The sequence below is a fragment of the Malaclemys terrapin genome, chromosome 9 (assembly GCF_027887155.1).
Source record: "Malaclemys terrapin pileata isolate rMalTer1 chromosome 9, rMalTer1.hap1, whole genome shotgun sequence".
Lineage (NCBI taxonomy): Eukaryota > Metazoa > Chordata > Testudines > Emydidae > Malaclemys > Malaclemys terrapin.
The window spans coordinates 84,325,067-84,346,052 of record NC_071513.1 but is presented as its reverse complement, the minus strand read 5'-3'; the positions used below and the strand labels follow the sequence as shown (position 1 = coordinate 84,346,052).

At 42.0% G+C, this 20,986-nt stretch overlaps 1 protein-coding gene across 7 annotated transcripts in view; it reads right to left on the bottom strand.

Annotated features, from left to right (window-relative positions):
• Positions 1 to 5,309: 5,309 nt before the first annotated feature.
• Positions 5,310 to 20,986, bottom strand: part of SCHIP1 (schwannomin interacting protein 1) — a 116,365-nt gene continuing 100,688 nt past the window's right edge. For 6 of the 7 annotated variants that reach the window (XM_054039380.1, XM_054039381.1, XM_054039384.1 and 3 more), the window contains 3 exons: positions 19,117 to 19,240; positions 14,150 to 14,243; positions 5,310 to 10,388 (listed from right to left, as the gene is read on the bottom strand). In XM_054039380.1, the coding sequence (XP_053895355.1) occupies positions 10,337 to 10,388; positions 14,150 to 14,243; positions 19,117 to 19,240 (270 nt within the window). In that variant the 3' untranslated portion in view covers positions 5,310 to 10,336. Of the gene's footprint in view, positions 10,389 to 13,830; positions 13,858 to 14,149; positions 14,244 to 19,116; positions 19,241 to 20,986 lie in introns of all 7 variants that reach the window. The other variant, XM_054039379.1, reaches the window with a different exon arrangement.

Below are 20,986 nucleotides of genomic sequence, written 5' to 3'. Positions count from 1 at the left end.
GCTGAAATATAGCTCTATCAATACCCCCCCACCGCCCGGAAAAAACCCCCAATGCCACCCCCCGGCTCCCCAGCTGGCTGCTGCGATTCTGGAAACTTTATGCTATTTCCTGTGCAGCTTATGAACCACACACTCAAGTTTCAGGATATAAAAGTTGTATTAAGTGCATCTAGCCAATAATAACTGTTGTCAGTAGCTACCGGTGTGGTGCTCTGCTCTTATTCAATGATGATAACAGTTGGCTGCATGCGTGTTCCCTCTGCATGCTGCCCCAGCTCTGTGCAGATCGCTGACACAGCAAACCCCGAGAGAACCCCCAAAGACCACAGACTCTAGTAAGGTACGAAGGAACCCGAGCCAGGTTTATTGTCAAACGAAGCACAGTAATAGTTTCCTATAGACTCTACAGGACATACTACGAATATGTGCCCCCTGGCAATGGACACAGCTCAGTCAGTGGCGGGACTTTCCACTGCCCCCTAGGCTGGCCAAAGATACGCATTCCGGGACCTACTTTTATACAGTTACAGGACAAATTACTCATCCCTCCTGACATATTGAGGTACAGCCTCTTGGCTCATTAGGGTGTTGTCTCCCCTTTGATCATGTTGTTCCAGACATACAGATCTATCCATCATGCTGTCCTGTCTTTAAGATGCCCCTGCCTGTTCCTTGTTATGTCTATGGAGTGTCCTTGTATCGGGCTGTCCAGGTGTCATCTTGGCACAAGTTCCTCTTATTAGCCCTTATGTGTGAACGCACCTGCTTCTAACAACCCTCTTCTCGACAATTTCTGTGAGTGAGGCCTGCCTCTGGCTCACAGCCCAGTTTTTGCTTAGCAGTGCCTGGAAGTACTTTGCTTCAGGTTTCAGGCCTCAGACTAGGCCTCTAACACAAGAATTTATATTTCAGGGCCTCATCTTACTACAATAACCTTTAAATGCTTGGAGCTGCAGCCACAGCGATGTCAGTGCTGCGCCCAGTGCAACTGAGGAAAGGGGCATATGGGTGGGTTTGTGACACCGTTATGCTCTGCTGAGGGCTGGTTTGTGTTCTGGCACATCTTATCACACAACACTCTTAGGACTGTCTCCTTCCCAGCCATACCTGCATTAAACCCTCTACACAGGAGACTGAGGGAAACAGCAAAGAGCCAGCTATGTTGTCTGTTTGCCACCCATGGATTTCCTAATACCAGAAAAATCCTCAAGTAGCTGGTTATGTCCTTCTGGTTTTATTTAAAGTAAATTTAGTGATTTAGTGTACACCACTGGGGGGTTGGTTCTGGTGGCTACAGTCTCAAGCTCAGTGTTACCTCTGCCACGATTTCAGGTCTAACGCGTCTAGGAACACATGAAGCCCAAGGAAAGTAACACATTCACAAGAACAAAGTCTAACATCTTTTATCAATTGGTATGAATATCCAAGCATAGATAAATCCTACATATAGCCATGCACAAATTATAGCTACAGTCATACTCACATCCTCCTAGGCAGTACTAGGGTCTGCTGGGTCTCATGGCTTGATCATGAGTAGAGGGATGGTTCCGTAGGGAGGGCAGTTTTCCCAAGCTGACTATCTCATATCATGCACAATAGCCTGGGTTGTGGAAGACCAAGGTTCAGTTCCTGCGGTGCCAGACACATCCTGTGTGATCCTAAGCATGTCACTTAGAACCTCTGTACCTCAGTTTCCCATATATAAAATGAGGATAATAGCTCTGCCCTAACTCACAGAGTGAGGATCAGTACATTAGATTGCTCAGCTATTACAATGATGTGTGGCCAGATAAGTACCTACGTCAGAGAGAGAAAATTGCCCATTGCAATAATATTTCTCCAATTGTACCTAGGGTTTGGCATTTACAGCCCTACTTTCTGTAAATGTTTAAAACAGAAATAATACTTCTGAAACATTGCTGCTGGATTAACTCCTAAGGATAGAGTGTAGCTAAGGCAGCGGCCCTGTTGACTGTATTTTGAACTAAGCAGAACTCATGATGTGAAGGTCTTTCAGGACCGATAGCCACTACAGCTTTAATAGAACAGCCTTGTGTTTACGGACATCGAGTGATTTAAAAAAAATGTTTTTTGCTAACGATATTAGGTACTTTGTGTAATTTTCTTAGTCTTGATACTTTACTGAAGTAACAACAGTTTGGCCTATTGCACACAGCTAGAGGAAGATGGCCTGTTATAAGAAAATACATATAATAAAAAATCAATAGCTTGTTCAAATTAATGTTACATTTCTTATTAAGTACAAGGAAAGGCGAACTTGAAACTAAATGGAGGACAAATGTCACAGGAAGTGGGATCTGAGATTATAGAATAGGAAAAAATTGTAAAGCACAACAATTATATATACATCCACAAAACAGACAGATTTAGCCTAAACTGTAATTCTATCTAGGGTGCCCAAGGACATGCACAAATCACTCAAGCTTCGCATGAGGGGCTTTTGTCATTAGTGAAAAATCTCCATTGAAATTAGAAATTCTGTACAGTTTGGGGTAAGAGTAAATTAGGTGTTTAGATGCCCAGAATCTGGTCTCATATCCATCCATAGTGTAAATATAAAAAATATTGTATGGGTCTGCTGGGGATGTATGTATATGCTAGGCACATGCAAGATTTTAAAAAGTAGCTAGTGATTTTGGGTGCCCAGATTGAGACATCTTTTAAAGAAGTGGTGCTCAGCCCCTTCTGAAAATTAGGCCACTTTAAGGGTACGTCTTCACTATCCGCCGGATCGGCGGATAGTAATCAATCTATCGGGGATCGATTTATCGCGTCTCATCTAGACGTGATAAATCGATCCCCGAACGCGCTCCCCGTCAACTCCGGAACTCCACCAGAGCGAGAGGTGGAAGCAGAGTCGACGGGGGAGCCGCGGCCATCGATCCCACGCCATGAGGATGGGAGGTAAATCGAGCTAAGATATGTCGACTTCAGCTACGCTATTCTCGTAGCTGAAGTTGCGTATCTTAGATCGACCCCCCCCCCTCTCCCCAGTGTTGACCAGCCCTTAGATGTCTTCAGTTGGGAACCTAAAATTGCTTGAAATCCAGGCCAAGGTTGTTAGCTTATGAAGAGGTTACGCTCTATATTTTAGAACTGACATTACAAGTGATAATTTTTTTTTTAAAAGAGAGGGGAAGCAATATGGTGAAGTTGAATAAAAGTTATGCCCGGCCCCTGAGCTCCTGGCTGGGGAGGCTAGTTCCCGGCCCCTCCCCCACAGAGCCACACCGCTGGGCAGGCAGCGCTCTGGGCGGCGGATCTGCGCCTTCCTGCCGAGCAGAGCGGCAGCATGTCTGGCTCCAGCCGGCGCGGTAGCAGACATGCTGCTCTGCTCGGCATGGTAAGTGGGCTGGGGGGGGGGGTTGTATAAGGGACGGGAGGCCCTAGGGGGCAGTCAGGGAGCAGGGGGTGGTTGAAGGGACAGAGGTTCTGGAGAGGGGGGGCAGTCAGGGTATGGGGAACAGGGGGGTTGGATAGGCGTGGGGTCCCAGAGGGCCTGTCAGGGGTGTGGATGGGGTCGGGGCAGTCAGGGGACTGGGAGCAGGGGGGTTGGATGGGGGTGGGGTTCCAGGGGGCGGTTCGGGGCAGGGGGGAGGTCCCAGGAGGAGGCAGTTAGGGGACAAGGAGCAGGGGGATTGGATGGGTTGAGGGTTCTGGGGGGGCAGTAAGTTTCGCAACCCTAATGTGGCCCTCGGGCCAAAAAGTTTGCCCACCCCTGGTTTAGGCAGCACACACTTTGGTCATTCAGTTATTGTTTATTACATATATTTGGATTAATTCAATTCTTCTAGCTGGTATGGCAGGAGGGCTTTTTTGAGGGGGGAGGGGCACTGAATGATGGTGAGGTCTCATATCACTCTATGAAAACTGGGATGAGCAGGGCTTTCCAGGTCCAGAGGACTGCATGGAAGGAGAGCCATAAAAGCACGGGTAGAAGGAAACAAAAGGAGTGTTGAGGCTGGCTTTGAGGAAACAGGAAAGGTGACATGGTCAGAGAAGTAAGCTAGAGATATAAGCGCATTTTTGATCTAGAGTAAGGGATTGTCTATATGGTGTGGAAATGTGCACTATGGGGGGGTTGATTTTTAAAGTACACCAACATGTTGCATATTAATTGGTTCAGATAGACCCTGCCAGTGCATGTTAAAGGTTCCCCAGCATGCATTAATAGAGAATGTTAAAGTGCACTAGAGACCCTTTAGTGCACACCAGCTGGGCCTGCAGAGACCAATCAATGCACAACATGTTAGCATGCCGTAGAACTTACATCCCCTTAGTTCTACATGCCCTGCCATGTAGATGAGCCCTGAGTCTACATTTCTTAGGTTTTCCATAGTTACCACTGTAGAGTTGTACTATTAGGAAACTGCCAGGCATACCTATACTACTATTCTATTTACTATATTAGGCTATGAACTTCAGGGGTGAGAATCTCAGCCCTGGGCTGTTCCCTTTATGCTAGGTAGAAGAGCAGGAGTGATGTAAATGGGCTGTAGAAGTAAAATGGGGATAATGATACTGCCCTCCTTTGCAAAGTGCTATATGAGAGCTAGGTATTATTTATTTTTATTGAAATCCTTGATTCCAGCTGAGGGAGGATTTCCCTTGCAGAAGAGGGCCATAAAATTACTTTCTGTGAACCCCCTTCAAAGTCCTGGTGTAAGGTCAGGGCTGCAGTACTGCTGAGATGCCATCAGCCTGGGGAGGATTCTGTAACTTGGCCAGGTTTCTATGAATGGCTAAATTACGCAGTGGACCTCTCCAGACTCTGGAGGATGGGAAGGGTGCAAAAGTGGTTTAAAGCCTTCTTAGCCCCCCCCCACAGGACTCCAAGAGGGAACTGTTTTTTGTTTGGCATTCGCTGAAGCATGACAATTGTCCTCTTCTTTAAACCCTGGTTCACTTTTTAACATTTTTTAAAACAAATATTTTACTATGAAATCAACCAAAAATTAGAACTTTAACTGCTATGCTAGACAGCTAAATGGTTAATGTAGAAAAAATAACCCCCCACCAAGCACCAGCACTGTAAAGGCATTGGGTATCCCCCTCCTGACCACAGGAAGGCATAAACATGCAAACACTGCATAAGTCTTGGTAAGATATCACTGATATGGAACAAATATTAACGTTTCAAAGACTCACAAGAAACTCTTGTTTTAAAAATGTAATTTAATCCATTAATTCTACAGCAGTCATCATACACATCAGCACAATACTTAAGTACATTGGACAAGTATCCAAGAAAGATGCAATTACCCAGCAATATTCTTTTGTTAAAAAAGAAAAAAGAAAAAAGAAACAAACTTCTAAAGATGTAACAGGAAAAATATTGGTTACAATAAACAGCAGGTTAATTGACTAAACATGTCACTACTTTTCATTATCAAGTTAAAGGCACTTATCATGTTAACAAACTCCAATTTGTCTAGGCTTCCTGTCTCAAGTGCCCTGAAATCTAGAGAGGACCAAAGGCCAGATTCTGATCTCTCCTCCCTCACTGTAAAGACAGCATAACTCCATAGAAACTAATGGAGAGTAGGGTATGTCTGAGATCAGAAAATGGCCCTTAATATGCAGGCGGTGTTATAAGTCTTTAGTGTCCCACAAGCCATTTGGATAGAAGCAAATGTATCTTGCCACAACTGTTGTCTGCTCTGACAGCACTGGCAAAGGTTTCCTGGCATTTGGACTGTATGGTCATGGCCCAGTTCTCCTCTCACTTGTGTCTGTTTGGCACTGATCTCAATGGCATTATCCCAGATTTATACCAGAGAAAATGAGAAGAGAATCAGGCCCTAGCTCGCTGGATCATAAATATGAGCCAACTGCTGCACTCAGTTGCTTATATACCATTGGGCCTGGGACTGGTGATTCTTTGCTTGCCTGAAACAATGCATTATTCCTCATTCATGATGGGCCTATTGCTCACCTCTGTCCCAATTATTTCACAGCAATGAACCAAAACAAATAAAATGGAGCAGATGCCTGCATGCTTGGCCATGCTGTGCTGTTAAATGAATGGCTGTTGTGCAGAGCTGTACAAGTTAAATTATCTATTGCAGTCCTGATTGCTATGCTGGACCACATATTTGGAGGAAGGCTCTTTAGATGTTTTCCAAATCCTCCCCTTGGATTCATGAGTGGTATGGATTGTGTGTATTTAATGGGAGCTACATGCAGGCAAGCATATGAGGGCTGAATTTGTCCCTTTTCTGTAGTCAAGGGGGATTTTCTAAGTGAGCATTGAGCAAAAAAATAACTCAGATCTGGCTGCCCCTTCTTTTAAAAACCTGCAGCGGGAACTGAGGTGTGTGGGGGAAATGTGGGAAACATCACAAAGGCTACCTTGCACTTTCCCAAGATTATCGGGTTTAGGAGATGGGGGCAGGATTTGTTGACCAGCAGAATAAATGGAGGTTGGGGATGGTGACTGACTGCCAGAATCTGTGATCTCTAGTGGCTGACTGGATGTCATAGCCAACCATGCAAAGGCCTTTCCATAACTTCAGGTTTAGGGCCCCCTCATCCTGTCCCTAGATAGCGTGGCTTCATATGCTGACAGACACAGCCCATACTTTCATATCCTTGGAACAACCATTGTAGGAGATTTGCAGCCTTTGGCTGTATTAACTTTTGAGCCCATTTCCTGCCATTTGGTGGGAGAGGGTGGATGCATCTGGCACTCCCACCCTCTACATGAATCCCTGTTTCCACAAAGGGCTCTTTGTGCAGACCAAAGATTGTGCCATATCTGCAGCTATCTTCCCCATGCCCCAATTCTGGGTGAGAATGGGGAGAGGGACTCATTCAGACAGGAAGATCTGAGCCTGAACACAGAGCATAGAACTTTGCACCTTTGAAAGCCAAGAAGACTGATGCTCTTTGCAGGGATGGGGTGAATCAGAGATGAAAAAGGCCTATTGACTTATCTATTCATTCACGTGCAAGGGCCAGGATTGCTTCTAATAATGTATTTTCTAGTACTTCATGGAAAAACTGTCCCTTTATGGAGCATTTGGGTCTAACCACTGTTGTGGGTGTTCACTGTTCTCTAACAAATGGATTGAACAGCAAATCACTTTTAGGGATATATTCTTGCTTTGATACAGGCTTGGGACTCCAATTATTTTTAATAGGATTTGTGTCTGCATATTGCAGGAAGGGACCCCATTAAATCTTCAGTGCTATACTTAGCAGGAAATTAATTCTTTATAATAAATCAATACATAATGACTGAAGGTACAGCTTCTCATAGAACACAGCAGCACTTGCAGTCGAACTGCCAGACATGTTCAGTTGGGCCTTGAGGTTCATCCAATGACACTATTCATGAGACATATTTGTCTCCATTGCACATATTCATTTATTATAGCATCTCAGTAGTGTTCTATAATCTGAAAGTCTTTATCAGAGATGAAGGTATGTGAGAGAGGTGTTACTATTGTAACTTTATTACTGTATGTTATCACACACACCTAGAGCATACCAGGATTTTATTTTATTTTATTTAGCTTAGCCCAAAGTTTTCAAATTTGGGGCCTCCAAGACAAATCCACAGTTAGGCACACAAATAAATGGCCCGATTTTCAGAAATGCTGAGCATCAACAACTCCAATGTCTTTAACAGAAACTGCAGGTGCTCAACACTTCTGAAAAACAGGCCACATAAATAGGTATCTACATTTATGTGCCTAATTCTGGTCTCCAAATTTGACAGTTTTGGCCTTAGAGCACTGAAGACATGGAACTTTACAAAGCAGAAATATAAAAATAGTTGAAACCACAGTGCGCACACAATGTCAAGACAACCAAGAGATACAGGGAAATAACATCCAAAATATTTTTTCTGCATAGATTCGAAGAAAGCAAAATAAATAATCTTAATTTTACATTCCTGTTTTATATGTATTCTATAGGCTAGCTCAGCGGTTCTCAAACTCTGTACATGCTATGGATCACTTCTTAAAATAGAGATGAGCTCTTTCCTGGACACTTCCCCCTTCCAATTTCCTAATCCCAATTCAAGTTTTGGTTACTTGCAAAACTAGTCTCAGAACAGTATTAAGGAGACAGAATGAAAATCAACTTCTTAGTACACTCCCACATTTTTTTCATGTGCTATTTACTCCCTATCTCTGGATGCACAGAAGGAGTTTACAGGTGGGATTTTCAAAAGCACACAGTGCTAGCCTAACTGCTCCACTGAAGTTAGTGGGAGCAGTTATATCAACACTGAGCACTTCTGAAAATCCCACCCTCCGCTTAGTAGTACTAAATCTCTCCTTGGTGCCTTTCCGCACCTGCTTTCATCTGCACTCTGGTCATATCTGCCTGTGTGTTTACTATCTCTCCACTTTAGGTGTCATCTCTATATTTGAACCCAGAGCAACACCAGACAGAGAGCATCCTGATGCAGCCATGTGTGCTTCATTTATTCAGTTTAAAAATAAAGTCCTGGACAGGACTACAAACATCAGGGAACATCACCAACTGGAAACTGACAGATGCTTCACTAGCATGACATGCCTCCTGAAGGGATCCGCAGATTAGTTTGAGAACCCCTGTGCTAACTTCAACTTAGTACAAAACTGTAGTGGCAAATTCAGAGCAATGACATTCTTCCTGCCAGACTTAAAGGAAAAACTGTGAACACTTCCCTCTTGAAAAGCTGCAGAGCAGCAAATATTTTCTAATAATAAAATACAGAATGTACATCAGTGCTAGAAAGTGTGATCCATCTACTCCCTACTAAAGCAAATGCCATCTGGCACGTGAAGACTACACCTATGCCACAAAGAGAAGTTTCTTACAACATAGTAGAGCTCTGTTAAAAAAAAAAAAACTACCAAACTCCGCAGCGTTTTTGTGCCTCATTTATGGACTGCATAATTGCTGATACAAAACAAATGTAAATAAATAATTTTATAAAATACATTCTTCATGTGAGGTGAAATTTTAATGTAACATATGGCTCTGTTAAAGCATCCTGAATAATTCGTTAGCCATAACCTTGCTCAAGATAAATTTGTCACACCTCAGAGAAAAAATAAAGCAAAATGTAAAAGATAACCTGTTTTGCATAATGTATATTTCAGCTGCTGGCTACAGCTATCTAGTACTAGGAAAAGATAGGTTGACCTGGTATGTCAGCATGAAATCAAAGAAATCAAAGACTGAAGAGAATTATTTGGTTATCTAGTCAGTCCTTGGTGCCCAGACAAATGTAGCAGATACTAGGTTTGCGCCACAGCTCAGAGAGCCGAGAAGCGAAGTGAAGACACTGTGATCTCAGCCAAAAGGTAGTGAAGTGGTTAATTACCATACATGATACATTTAGTGTGTTAAGATTTTGACACATTTATATTTTTGACAGTTGGTGAGTTATTTGAATATTTAGCCACAGACATTAAAATATAAAAACATCTACTGTATGTGCCTGCTGATTCTAACAACAGTCATGATATTAGGATTCCCAGTGAATACTATATATAAGAATATCCTAAGTCCATGTCACATATACTTTATGAACTTACAAATAAATAGATCTACAAAAATCTGGTCTTGTCTCCTTTCTCTCTCTCTCTCTTTTTTTTTTTTTTGTAAAATGCAATATGCAAAAAAAGCTCTTTCTGGTGATGAGAAATTAGGAATTGCACATTTAGTAGGATGAATATATTACTGGTGCAACACCTAAGTCAACCACTAGTCAACAAAAAGACATCATATGAAACAAAATTTTAAATTTTATTTTACATATTTATACATAAAACTTTCAAGGTAACTCTCTGAATCCAACTGAATGTTAATAGCACATTTAAAAATGAATGTCAGGTAGTCAACATTCACAAAATGTTGAAAACTGATTAAAATATACATATTACTGAACGCTACAATTTCACTATGAGGCAGGCATTTTTTTTTTTTTCTTTTTACTTGTATAGCACCGTCAATTACAGTTTCTTTGTTTAAAACTACAGTGAAGAATAAAAAGTAGTCAATGGTAAAATACTGTTCAACTTAAAATCTCTAAACAAACAAAAATAAAGGTAAACTACCTTTTTTTCTTATCCATGGTTTGTAATGTTATAAGTACTGTACATTTTTGTAATAATATTATTAAAATGCCTGATATTTAGTGGCACAAATAAAAAATTAAAATAAATTAAGGAGCAGAGGCCAATCACTGGACATAAAGCTTCAGACATTATCAATGACTAACACTCATTTTCTTGTGCGCCACCTTGAGCATCAGCATTTGTACAACCACAGAAGCAAAATAAATGCTAGCGTATTCTGATGGCTTCTTGCTTTATTTTGCTGGCATTTTCTCTGCCATGTGCTTCTGCTGACTTTCAGCATGTCTGGGGAGGGGAAAAAAAGCTATGTTACTCACTATCAAGAAAAATTAAATGGACTATTCAACATCTTAAAACATACTTCAACCTAAATAAGGCTTCCCCAATGAAGAGAATATTAAGCAATCAAATATTACTGTGTTCAGATTAGTTTAGTGTAACCTTTCATGACCTTGGCCTGGTTACCTAGTGTACAATACATGTTGAGAGGAAAGAAACATTCCTTAGACTAAAGGAAACTCCTGGGATCATATAACCTGCAAACATATTCCCTGCTCCCACCCAAGGAATTAAATTTGTTAGTTTCAGAACAATTAGACGGTATAACAAGCTGAGGAATTAGCCAGGAATTAGGGTTGACACTGCATCCCTTGCACTTTGGTAACATGACAATACAGAGTAATATCACAAAGTGTAACAATGAAATACACTGATATAGAAGATGTCAAAGACACTTCTAAACGTTTAAACAATTTCATTTACTACTGATGCAAAATGCTTTCAGAATGCTGAAATGTTTTTGGAAGCACAGAAAAAGAAATAGATGGAACATCAAGCAAACACTGCAAGGTATACAATGATAGTAAGTGGTGTAAATCATTGTGCAAATTCATATTCCTGCAGTACCCATCACAACAAAAAGTATATATAACATCCTAAATACTATTTGACAACACAAGCAGCACTCATTACTAGGAACTCTCAGAACTGATTACTGTCCAACCACTACAACTAGATAATCCACTGCTGTTTGTCCCAAAGTACTGGGTAGTAGAGGCGTTAGCTGCTCTACTTCAGGGTGTGGTCAGCCCTGCTCATGTGAGCCGAGTGCGACTGGTTCCATCTGGTAGCACCCAACAAGGGCCCCTGCTCAAGTAATGAGCAAAATTCAACAACAGGGTGGAGCTGTGGTGGGACCAGGGGGGCGCGAGCACCCACTGGCACTGGGGAAAGTTGGTGCCTATGGCCATCATTGTACTAGGGTAAAGGATCTCCCACTGCGTGAAGGAACTACAGGTTGATCTCGTTGCTATCAGTCCCTGGAAAGGTCTGCACTTGTGTTCTGCTTGGTAGGATACAGCCGCTCCTTAACAGATGACATTGCTGTGGACAATCAGATTTCACTAATGAGTGGTCGACAACAGATGCTATCCATACTCCCTGGCTTCTGGCTGAGCTGCACAGAGAATTTAACTGCCTGCTTCATGTGGCATATATAGACAACAAAGCAGCTTTTGATTCAGCTGACAGATCAGCACTTCGGTTTGCACCAAAAGGTCTTGGCACACCAGATATTCTGCTAAATCTGGTGCACGATCTTCACATCAGTACCAATGTGCTGGTCAACTGCTTTCACTGGATTTCTACACAACCTCAGATATGCAGTAGGGATGTATTCTTACCCCAGCGGTATTCTGTTGCGCTATCAAATGGATATTAGGACTTGCAACTCCACGTCGGAATCAAGGTTGGTCAAAAAGTGTTCACCGACCAAGACTATGTTGATGACACTGCCTTGCTTGTGGACAAGCCAGAGACTTTCAGCCCTGCTTTTCAAAGTTTCTAAGATGCTGCCCCCATTATGAGGTTGTACATCTCATGGCAGAAGACCAAGGTCCAGAACCTGAGCTGGGACACCAGAACCCTGATGCAGGTGGGTTTTATAATGCCATCAGCCGTGGTGGCTCGCGTAACGCTTCTCAGAAGACCATGCATGTTTGATGATAATGGGGAGAAGTGCCTACAGGCCAACTCCAACTCCTCTTTCCTGTAAGTTCAAGGTGTGCTACTGCTGACTTGGAGGGGGCCTGGATGAATGCGAGGATGCCCAAATTGTACAGCTGAGAACCCTGCTCTGAATGAACTCACTGTGAGACAGCATGCAGGGGCAGATCAAGTATCTATTACTGTGAAAATCCTTCAACCCCAAAAGGTGGGACTATGTAATAGACCAAGGCCAGGCAGAGAATTTTCACTTAAATGGGAAATTCTCTGGCACATAACAGTTATTTTGCATAAAGCTATGTTACAATGCACTTGGGATCTCTAACAGATATTAACTTGTGTATGCCTGAAAGGAGACTTTATAATTATTCAGCTCCACTCCTAACCCCAAATCCTCTTAAGTTTTACTGTTATTCTGTTAATTACCACATAGTGACTGTGCACATGCAAGATTTCTAAATGAGGAGGCTTTACTTGTGATTGCAACAGAGGTGAGCCAGGACTGCAATATTTAAAAGCACCCATAGGTGGCATGTAAACTACTTTGAATGATGGTATTTGACTTAACTACACTCCAATTACCATATCATTTATGACAAAACTTTTCCCAGGTAGTGGCTAACTGTATTTCAACCAAATATAATGCAACACAAAGGTCTTTAAAAAAAATAATAAAAATCAAACATTACACACCATTTCCCCCCTTTTCCATATCATCAAAATGGAGTTCTGAAAATATCATTTTAAAATAGACTTTGTTTAAATGTTTATTCAGAAAGATTTTTAAAAACTATTACAAATGTTTTTGGCATCCCATACAATTTTACATGGGAAGTTTAATGCTGCAGTGCTGAAAATAGTAGCTCTGACCAATATGCACTGGAAATAATCCAACATCTTCTTAATCTTTATTATGCAGAAACCTTTAAAATCTGCCATAATATTATACAAGTTAAAAATATCCCTTAAATCATGTCAGAGACGATGGATTAAGTGGACTTAATGCCTGTATTCTGGCATGTTTTCTCTCAATCCACTGCTTAATATTGTTCTATCTCCTTGCAATCCTTCTGGTTGCAAAGTCTACCTCATCTAGCCTGCACCACACAAATCCTATGGGGATTTTTTTTTTTTAAACCTTTTTGATGTGTTGGGATTAAAACTTTCTGGCAGCACCAAAGCAGATTTATTCTTAACTAGCTTCTATTCTCTACCTTTCAGAAATGACAGTGCCAGACCTTGGTAAAGCAAAACATCTAAATTTTGGTCTCTAGGGATATGGAGTTGGACAGCTAGTTGATATTTCTCAGCAGAAAGTTGCTGAAAATATTTAGGATTGCCTGTGGCTGAATTATTTTGCTATTGTTGCAGAAATGGCCTTAAAGTACTGTAACACTGATGGAGACCATTGTGTAAAAAGATATCCAAAGAGTTAAAAGTCATGCCCTGAGGAAGATATAGTCCCTGGCTCCAGCCTGCTGCTCCTCCCCAAAGTTAACCCAGGTTTCCCATTTCCGAGCCGTAATCATCTCTGAAGTTCCACTTATTTTACTGAGAGTGCTTTTAGAGAAAATTGTGGCTTAGTTTTAGACATGAATTGGGTCCAAGAATAGGAACCTTCATTTGGTGAATGATATATCATTAAGTAACAGCAATTACTTAAATATTATTCTGTATCGATTAGTAATTGATTTTTTTTTTATTGCTCAAAGCACCCACTTACCTTGGCAGTGGGTTCTAATATAGATTTCTAAATAAAACACACAAAATAATGGTATGAATTGCAATAAAAAATATGTAATGGAGGATCAAAGTGGTAACTGCTCAAGTTTTTAATGCTTACACTGGTGATCCAATATGAATTTTGTAAAAGGAAGATTTGTTCATTTCAGCCGCGCTGTGACAGCTTACAGATACAGGGTTTACCCATCACCACCAACTTTTAGGCCTGCCATTCTACCCAAATATTGCTCCAAAACATAGAAAGTATATTAAACTTGGAATATTCTTAGCAGCAGTGTTTAACAGAAGACTTTACTAACCTGGTCAAGTCTTCAATGTCTACCAGCATTGCATCCTGCTCTGTGTGCAATTCATCTCGAATAAGAAGCAGCTGCACCAATTCTTCATTCAAGCCTGGTACCAGAGACAAGGAGTTTATAATTTAATTCAATCATAGATTAATGATTAGGGAATCTGTTAGCTCCTCTTAAATCATTATGTTGCATATAGTAAACAACTGCTTACATGGAGAAGCAGAAAGATTCCCTACGTAAGGTTTTGGTCTCCATAAAAGGAAGCGTATCGCAAAATGGAATAAAAGTAGTAATATTATCTATATTACTAATAGAGCTATAACAAATAACTACTATGGGTTTCATGAAATAACTGAATGTAGCATCCTCTCAATTCAAACTTTAGGTTTTAGCTAATCCATCTACTTAAAGACAGTTGGAAAAGACTTTTGGTCCAAGTAGCCTCTACCCACTAAGAAAAAACAAATCACTCATTAGGAAAAAGTGTGTGAAAAAATAACCTAAAGTAATCCCAGAAGAAGATGTCTCTAGAGCATAATGAGCTTCCTGGAACTCTCCCCTTCTCAATGCTGCCATAACTGCAAGCCTGACACTGTTCTGTAGCCCAGAAAATCTGCATCCTAATCTGAACACAGACCTTTTCTGTTCAAAAAGAAGAATGGAAATGAAACAGTGTGAAGAAAAAGGGCAGTATTTCCAAATAGCTCTGAGATGAAAGAGCTGTACTTCAGCTGTAGTTTGTGGTAATGGCAGACATCTTGAATACTACAACAGACTTTCTGACCTCTTGCAGCCTGTAAACAAAAACCTGTGGTTGATATCTACTTATAGGTTAAGGAATGTAGTGATTCTAAGCAAAAATACAGCCAACATGTGACGCAAGTGACAATGGGTAACTATATAAATGTTACAGGATGCTTGTTCTGCTTTGCCTGGAATAAAATACATTGCAATTCAGAATGGAGTGCAGGTGGGTTCTTCCTTAATATAGCAAAATGATATGGTGAATCATTCTGGAGAGTGGTAGGGGACTACTGAGTTTCTGACTGACTGCTAGCTAATCCAGAAAACACCACAAAGGAAAGTGCACTTGCTCCTTCGTGTGCACACACAAAATCTGCCTTTCAAGCTAGAAGCCACACACCACAATTCAACAGATAACGGTAAACAGAAAGGGACCTGGGTGGGGAGCAGTCAAGAACAAAAATGATGCCTGAATGAAATGTTTAGAATAAAAATCTAGTGATATAGGTTGTGGTTCTGTTAATGATTCACTGTCCCACTCAGAAACCGAAAATAACTGAATCAGAGTAAAACTGATTTTTGATTGATTCTCTTTTATGTGCTATTCACAACATATGTTCTAAACAGCTTGACTGGTGTCCTAGAATATAAAACGAATATTCCAGTAGGGTTGCTCAAAAACAGCAGCCTCTGTTGCAGGACTTCAGGGAAAAATCATTTGCATCCCCAGCAGAGCACCATGACAGTAATTAATGAGCACCACAATCTAAGGAGCAGTACAGTGCCCAACAAACATTTGTGACTTAGAGCCACCAGAATACCCTCGTCCAAAATTAATTAATTCTTAACACTAGGAGGTGGACATCCCTTGGGAAAAACTCTATCTATCAGACAGCAAGGAGAGATTGGGGGAAGGGGGGACACATAACACTCTCTTCACACACAAATGTATGTGATGCATTTTTATTATTAATGCATTAAAACATAGAATCATGGGACTGGAAGGGACCTCGAGAGGTCATCTAGTCCAGTCCCCTGCACTCATGGCAGGACTAAGTATTATCTAGACCATTCCTGACAGGGGTTTCTCTAACCTGCTCTTAAAAATCTCCAATGATGGATATTCCACAGTCTCCCTAGGCAATTTATTCCAGTGTTTAACCACCATGATAGTTAGGAAGTTTTTCCTAATGTCCAACCTAAACCTCCCTTGGTGCAATTTAAGCCCATTGCTTTTTGTCCTATCCTCAGAGGTTAAGAAGAACAATTCTTCTCCCTCCTCCTTGTAACAACCTTTTATGTATTTGAAAACTGTTATCGTGTCCCCTCTCAGTCTTCTCTTTTCCAAACTAAACAAACCTAATTTTTTTCAATCTTAGACTCATAGACTCATAGACTTTAAGGTCAGAAGGGACCATTATGATCATCTAGTCTGACCTCCCGCATGATGCAGGCCACAAAAGCTGACCCACCCCCTTTCCCTTGACTCAGCTGTTGAAGTCCCCAAATCCTGCGATTTAAAGACTTCAAGTCGCAGAGAATCCTCCAGCTAGCGACCCCCGCCCCTCATAGGTCATGTTTTCTAGACCTTCATTTTTGTTGCTCTTCTCTGGACTTTCTCCAATTTGTCTACATCTTTCCTGAAATGTGGCACCCAGAATTCGACACAATACTCCAGTTGAGGCCTAATCAGTGCAGAGTAGAGCGGAAGAATTACATCATGTCTTCCTTACAACACTCCTGCTAATACATCCCAGAATGATGTTTGCTTTTTTTGCAACAGTGTTTCACTGTTGACTCATGTTCAGCTTGTGGTCCACTATGACCCTCAGATCCCTTTCCACAGTACTCCTTCCTAGGCAGTCATTTCACATTTTGTATGTGTGCAACTGATTGTTCCTTCCTAAGTGGAGTACTTTGCATTTCCCTTATTGAATTTCATCCTGTTTACTTCAGACCATTTCTCCAGTTTGTCCAGATCATTTTGAATTTTAATCCTGTTCTGCAAAACACTTGCAGCCCCCTCCCAGCTTGGTATCGTCCGCAAACTTTATAAGTGTACTCTGTATTCCAGTATCTAAATCATTGATGAAGATATTGAACAGAACCGGACCCAGAACTGATCCCTGTGGGACTCCACTCGTTATGCCCTTCCAGCATGACTGTGACATTGCAATATAACAACAGGGAAGAGAAAAAAAGACATTTTGAGAAATAGAAAAATATGTCTGTGATGGGGTGCACTTGCCCTGCACTGGCCAAGAAGGGGTTAGCCCCACACGCTGGGTGGAGGAAACCCCGCCCCCTCACCTCTGCTGGGCATGCTCCAACAGTATAAAAGGGAGCAACTCAGCTCAGGCTGGGCTGACTGCTGAGGAGGGAGGATGCACCTTGCAGGCTCCAGCCCGGTAGCTGTGGAAGCCCCAGACCGTGGAAGCCAGAGGCGCCGAGACCCAGGTGGACACCCAAGCACCTGCGGACACCCAAGGAAGGATGGAGCTGCACAGGCAGAGGAGCCCAAAAATCCTGGAGATGCCCAGACCACTGCATAAGGGAAAGGATAAGAAGTAGCCCAGGGGGACTAGTCATTGTACTGGATGGCATCAGCATGTTTCGTTAGGCTCCCCACTGACTCGATGGGGAGCACACTTGCCACTCCCAGGCTCCATCCCGTCCCTACTGGCCACTGGGCCACACAGCCCTGTGGAGGAGGGCAGCCTTATTGATTCTGGCCACTATGCTGCACAGTCCAGTGGAGGAAGGCAGTCTTATTGACCTGGGCCACTCGGTCATATTGCCCTGAGGGAAGGGCAGACATATTGACTTTGGCCGCCAGGCCACTTAGCCCCACGAGGAAAGACGACCATATAGACTTTGGCCATTAGGCTACACTGCCCTGAGGATAAGGTAGTCAGGTGGTCTTAACCATGGGGCTACAACGCCCAGCCCTTGTCCCGTCCCAAAGAGGGAGGGGATGCACTTGCCCTGCAACAATGTCCATACAAAAAAATAAAAATTGGTAGTTTCTAAAGCTAGCTTTAATTAACTAGATTGAGAGTTGACAATGCCCCCTTAAGCCCTGGAGCAGTACTGCCTGAGGAGCAGTAATTGTTTTAGATATGATTTTTAAAAAGCCGGATTCTGTAAGGTGTTGAGAACCCACAAATGCAGGGAAGCCTGGTTTTCAGATCTTGCAGGAGCTGCTCAGCACTTTAGAATATTGGGCCTTGCAGGCTATTGGATATCTCTAAATAGAGCAGAAGGGAACAAGAACTTACCGTATATACTCGATCATAGGCCGATTTGTTTATAAGCCGACCCCCCCAAGATGGATAAGTAAAAATGGAAAATTTTTATGACCCGTTCATAAGCTGACCCTATAATTCAGTGGTCAGCAAACTTTGGCTCCCGGGCCATCAGGATAAGCCGTTGGTGGGCCGAGATGGTTTGTTTACCTCACGCGTCTGCAGGCACGGAGGTAAACCTAAGTAAACAAAGTGTCCCGGCGCGCCAGCTGCTTACTGTGACGAGCTGGGACAGCAACTGTTGGGGAAATTTTGGGGGGGGGGGGGGGGCGGGAGAAGCTGGGGTCAGGGGAGTAACCCCTGTGGCTGTGTTAGAAACCGATGGCCCTGTGTCCCCGTTTTTCCTCATTTGGTTTTCCCCCAAATCAGTAGGATTCTGCCCACTGATGCCTAGAACAGTCAGTGAAAGTTTGGAATTGATTGGATGCGGCATTTAAAAATTATCACATTACATACAGACAGCAGTGCTGGTGAGTTGAGTTTAAGGCCCACACAAGTTCGGCCATATATGATTTTTCAAGTTAATACATCAAAATGAACACACAAGATTTACTTTCTTCCTGTGGTAACATACATATTGCACTTTTTCCCACACCCAGGGCCGGCTCCAGATTTTTGCCACCCCAAGCAGCAAAGGGGGGGGGGGGGGGAGGAAGCCACGATAGGTGGCATTTCGGCGGCTACTCTATTGTGCCGCTTCATTCTTTGGCGGCAATTCAGCAGCGGGTCCTTCCCTCTGAGAGGGACTGAGGACCCGCCGCCGAATTGCCGCTGAAGACCTGGATGTGCCACCCCCTTCCATGGGCCGCCCCAAGCACCAGCTTGCTCCGCTGGTGCCTGGAGCCGGCCCTGCCCACACTTAAGTTAATGTACTATAGCTAATTAAAAGGAAAATACCAAAGAATTAAAACAAAAGTCACTTACTTTCTATTTGTGAGTGGAGATCATTGACTATCACTTGTAGCTGCCCAATAGTCATATCTCTCAGGTCAGTGGGTTTTAAACTTCTTTTCATCAAGCATTCACTTATATGAGGCATATGTGGCAGCTAAAGATGGATTAAAAGCCTTTTAGGTTATTATTACTTCAAATGATTTATATTTCTAAATAAAAATAATAAAAAATGTGTTGACATTCCAAGTACTATCCTCCCCTTTCCCTATCCCCTACCATGCACATGCTTTCATGTAGCCATAGAAAGCCCATTTACTGAGACTTCCAAAATGAAAACTTGTGATTAATATTAAGTCAACCTTTCAAAGGAAAGAACAAGGATGAATAAATCCTTTTATGAGAAATTGTCACAAAAATAATCATCATCCCCGTAGTTATAACCTTCTAGCTTCATCACTTCATTTCCCCCACAGATATCACTCCATAAATGACCCAATACAGTGACCCATGTTGACTCTGCAACTACTGATTGAAATTTCATACCTAAATCTCTTGCCTTGTATGCAGTTATACATGGTAACTGCACATCCCTTTGGCATATATGGATATTCCTAACTGAGCCATTTCTAAAACACTAAGAATCAAGCTTAAAACAAAGCGTTTAGCCACTGGACTGTATCTACATCATCACAATATAAATGTTGATGTGGCATTAAACTAGACAAGTGTCAACTTAAATAGAAACATTCTTGAGAAAAGTCATCTAAAAAGACAGCTGTTACCAATTACTGACAGTTTTAAATTAAGATACCATTTTAATTCTCAATCAGCCTTTATGTTTAACACAGGCAGACAGGATAGATGGATGAATGGTTAGCCTTATTTTTTTGCTGCTCTTCAGAGAGTGATTTATACAATATAGAGCGGGAGAGATTTATTTGAAAACCATTTTAAGTCTGGCATTAATTTTTTCACATATTACATTGCTATATATGTTGGAAGAATGACTACTGAGTTAAGGTCTCATCTTTGAAATGTACATTCTACTTTCAAGTACTTATTTTTTTGGTTTTCTTTTCATTTCTGCTTAGAGTTTTGTTTCTGCTGCATTCTTTAATTACTAATCTGAACAGATTTATGAATAGCGGTAGTAATGATTATATATTTATCTATTAGTTTTCTCTCTAGATACACATTACACACACAGTTAAAAGATTAACAAAGGCTTATATAAAAAGTTAGTTCTAATTTACTGATAACGGGCAGATGCAAATTAGCTTCTAAAATAACATTTTGAAAGGCTTAAATGTTATTAAAAATTATATGCATTTTATTTTTCAGCACACGCAGATATATTATTATATGTGAATAAATAGAACTTCACTCGTGGGTAGTTCCACTGACTGCAAAAACATCCTTTTGAAGTACACTGTATTGTCATGCCTTACTCCATTTCTGAATTTGAATATCTTTATTATTCTGTCAAATCTTCTAAAGCAGAGGTTCTCAACCTTTTTGAGATCAGGACCCATTTGTAAATGTTTATGGGCTGTGGTAACCCAGTAAATAGTCAGGGATGGAAGCCCTAGGGTGGTTTTGGTCAGGTCCTGCCCAGCACTTACCCCACAGTGGCAGGTCCTGTGCTGAGGGGCTGACTGGGCTTGGCTCTCCGCTCTGGGTGTTGCAACCTCTGGGGTTGCAGAGCCAGTCAGGTTTGGCAGTGCCCTCCCCAGACAAAACTTGTGAGAGTGGACTTGTCACCTGGCTCATGGGGTTGCAGTGCCAGTCATTCAAATTTGGCCTACCAGGACTCCCACCATCATGAGGGCTGGGCCAAACCTGACTGGCGCTGGTACCCTAGAGGTTGCAATACACGGAGCAGGGAGGTGAGCCCAGCCAG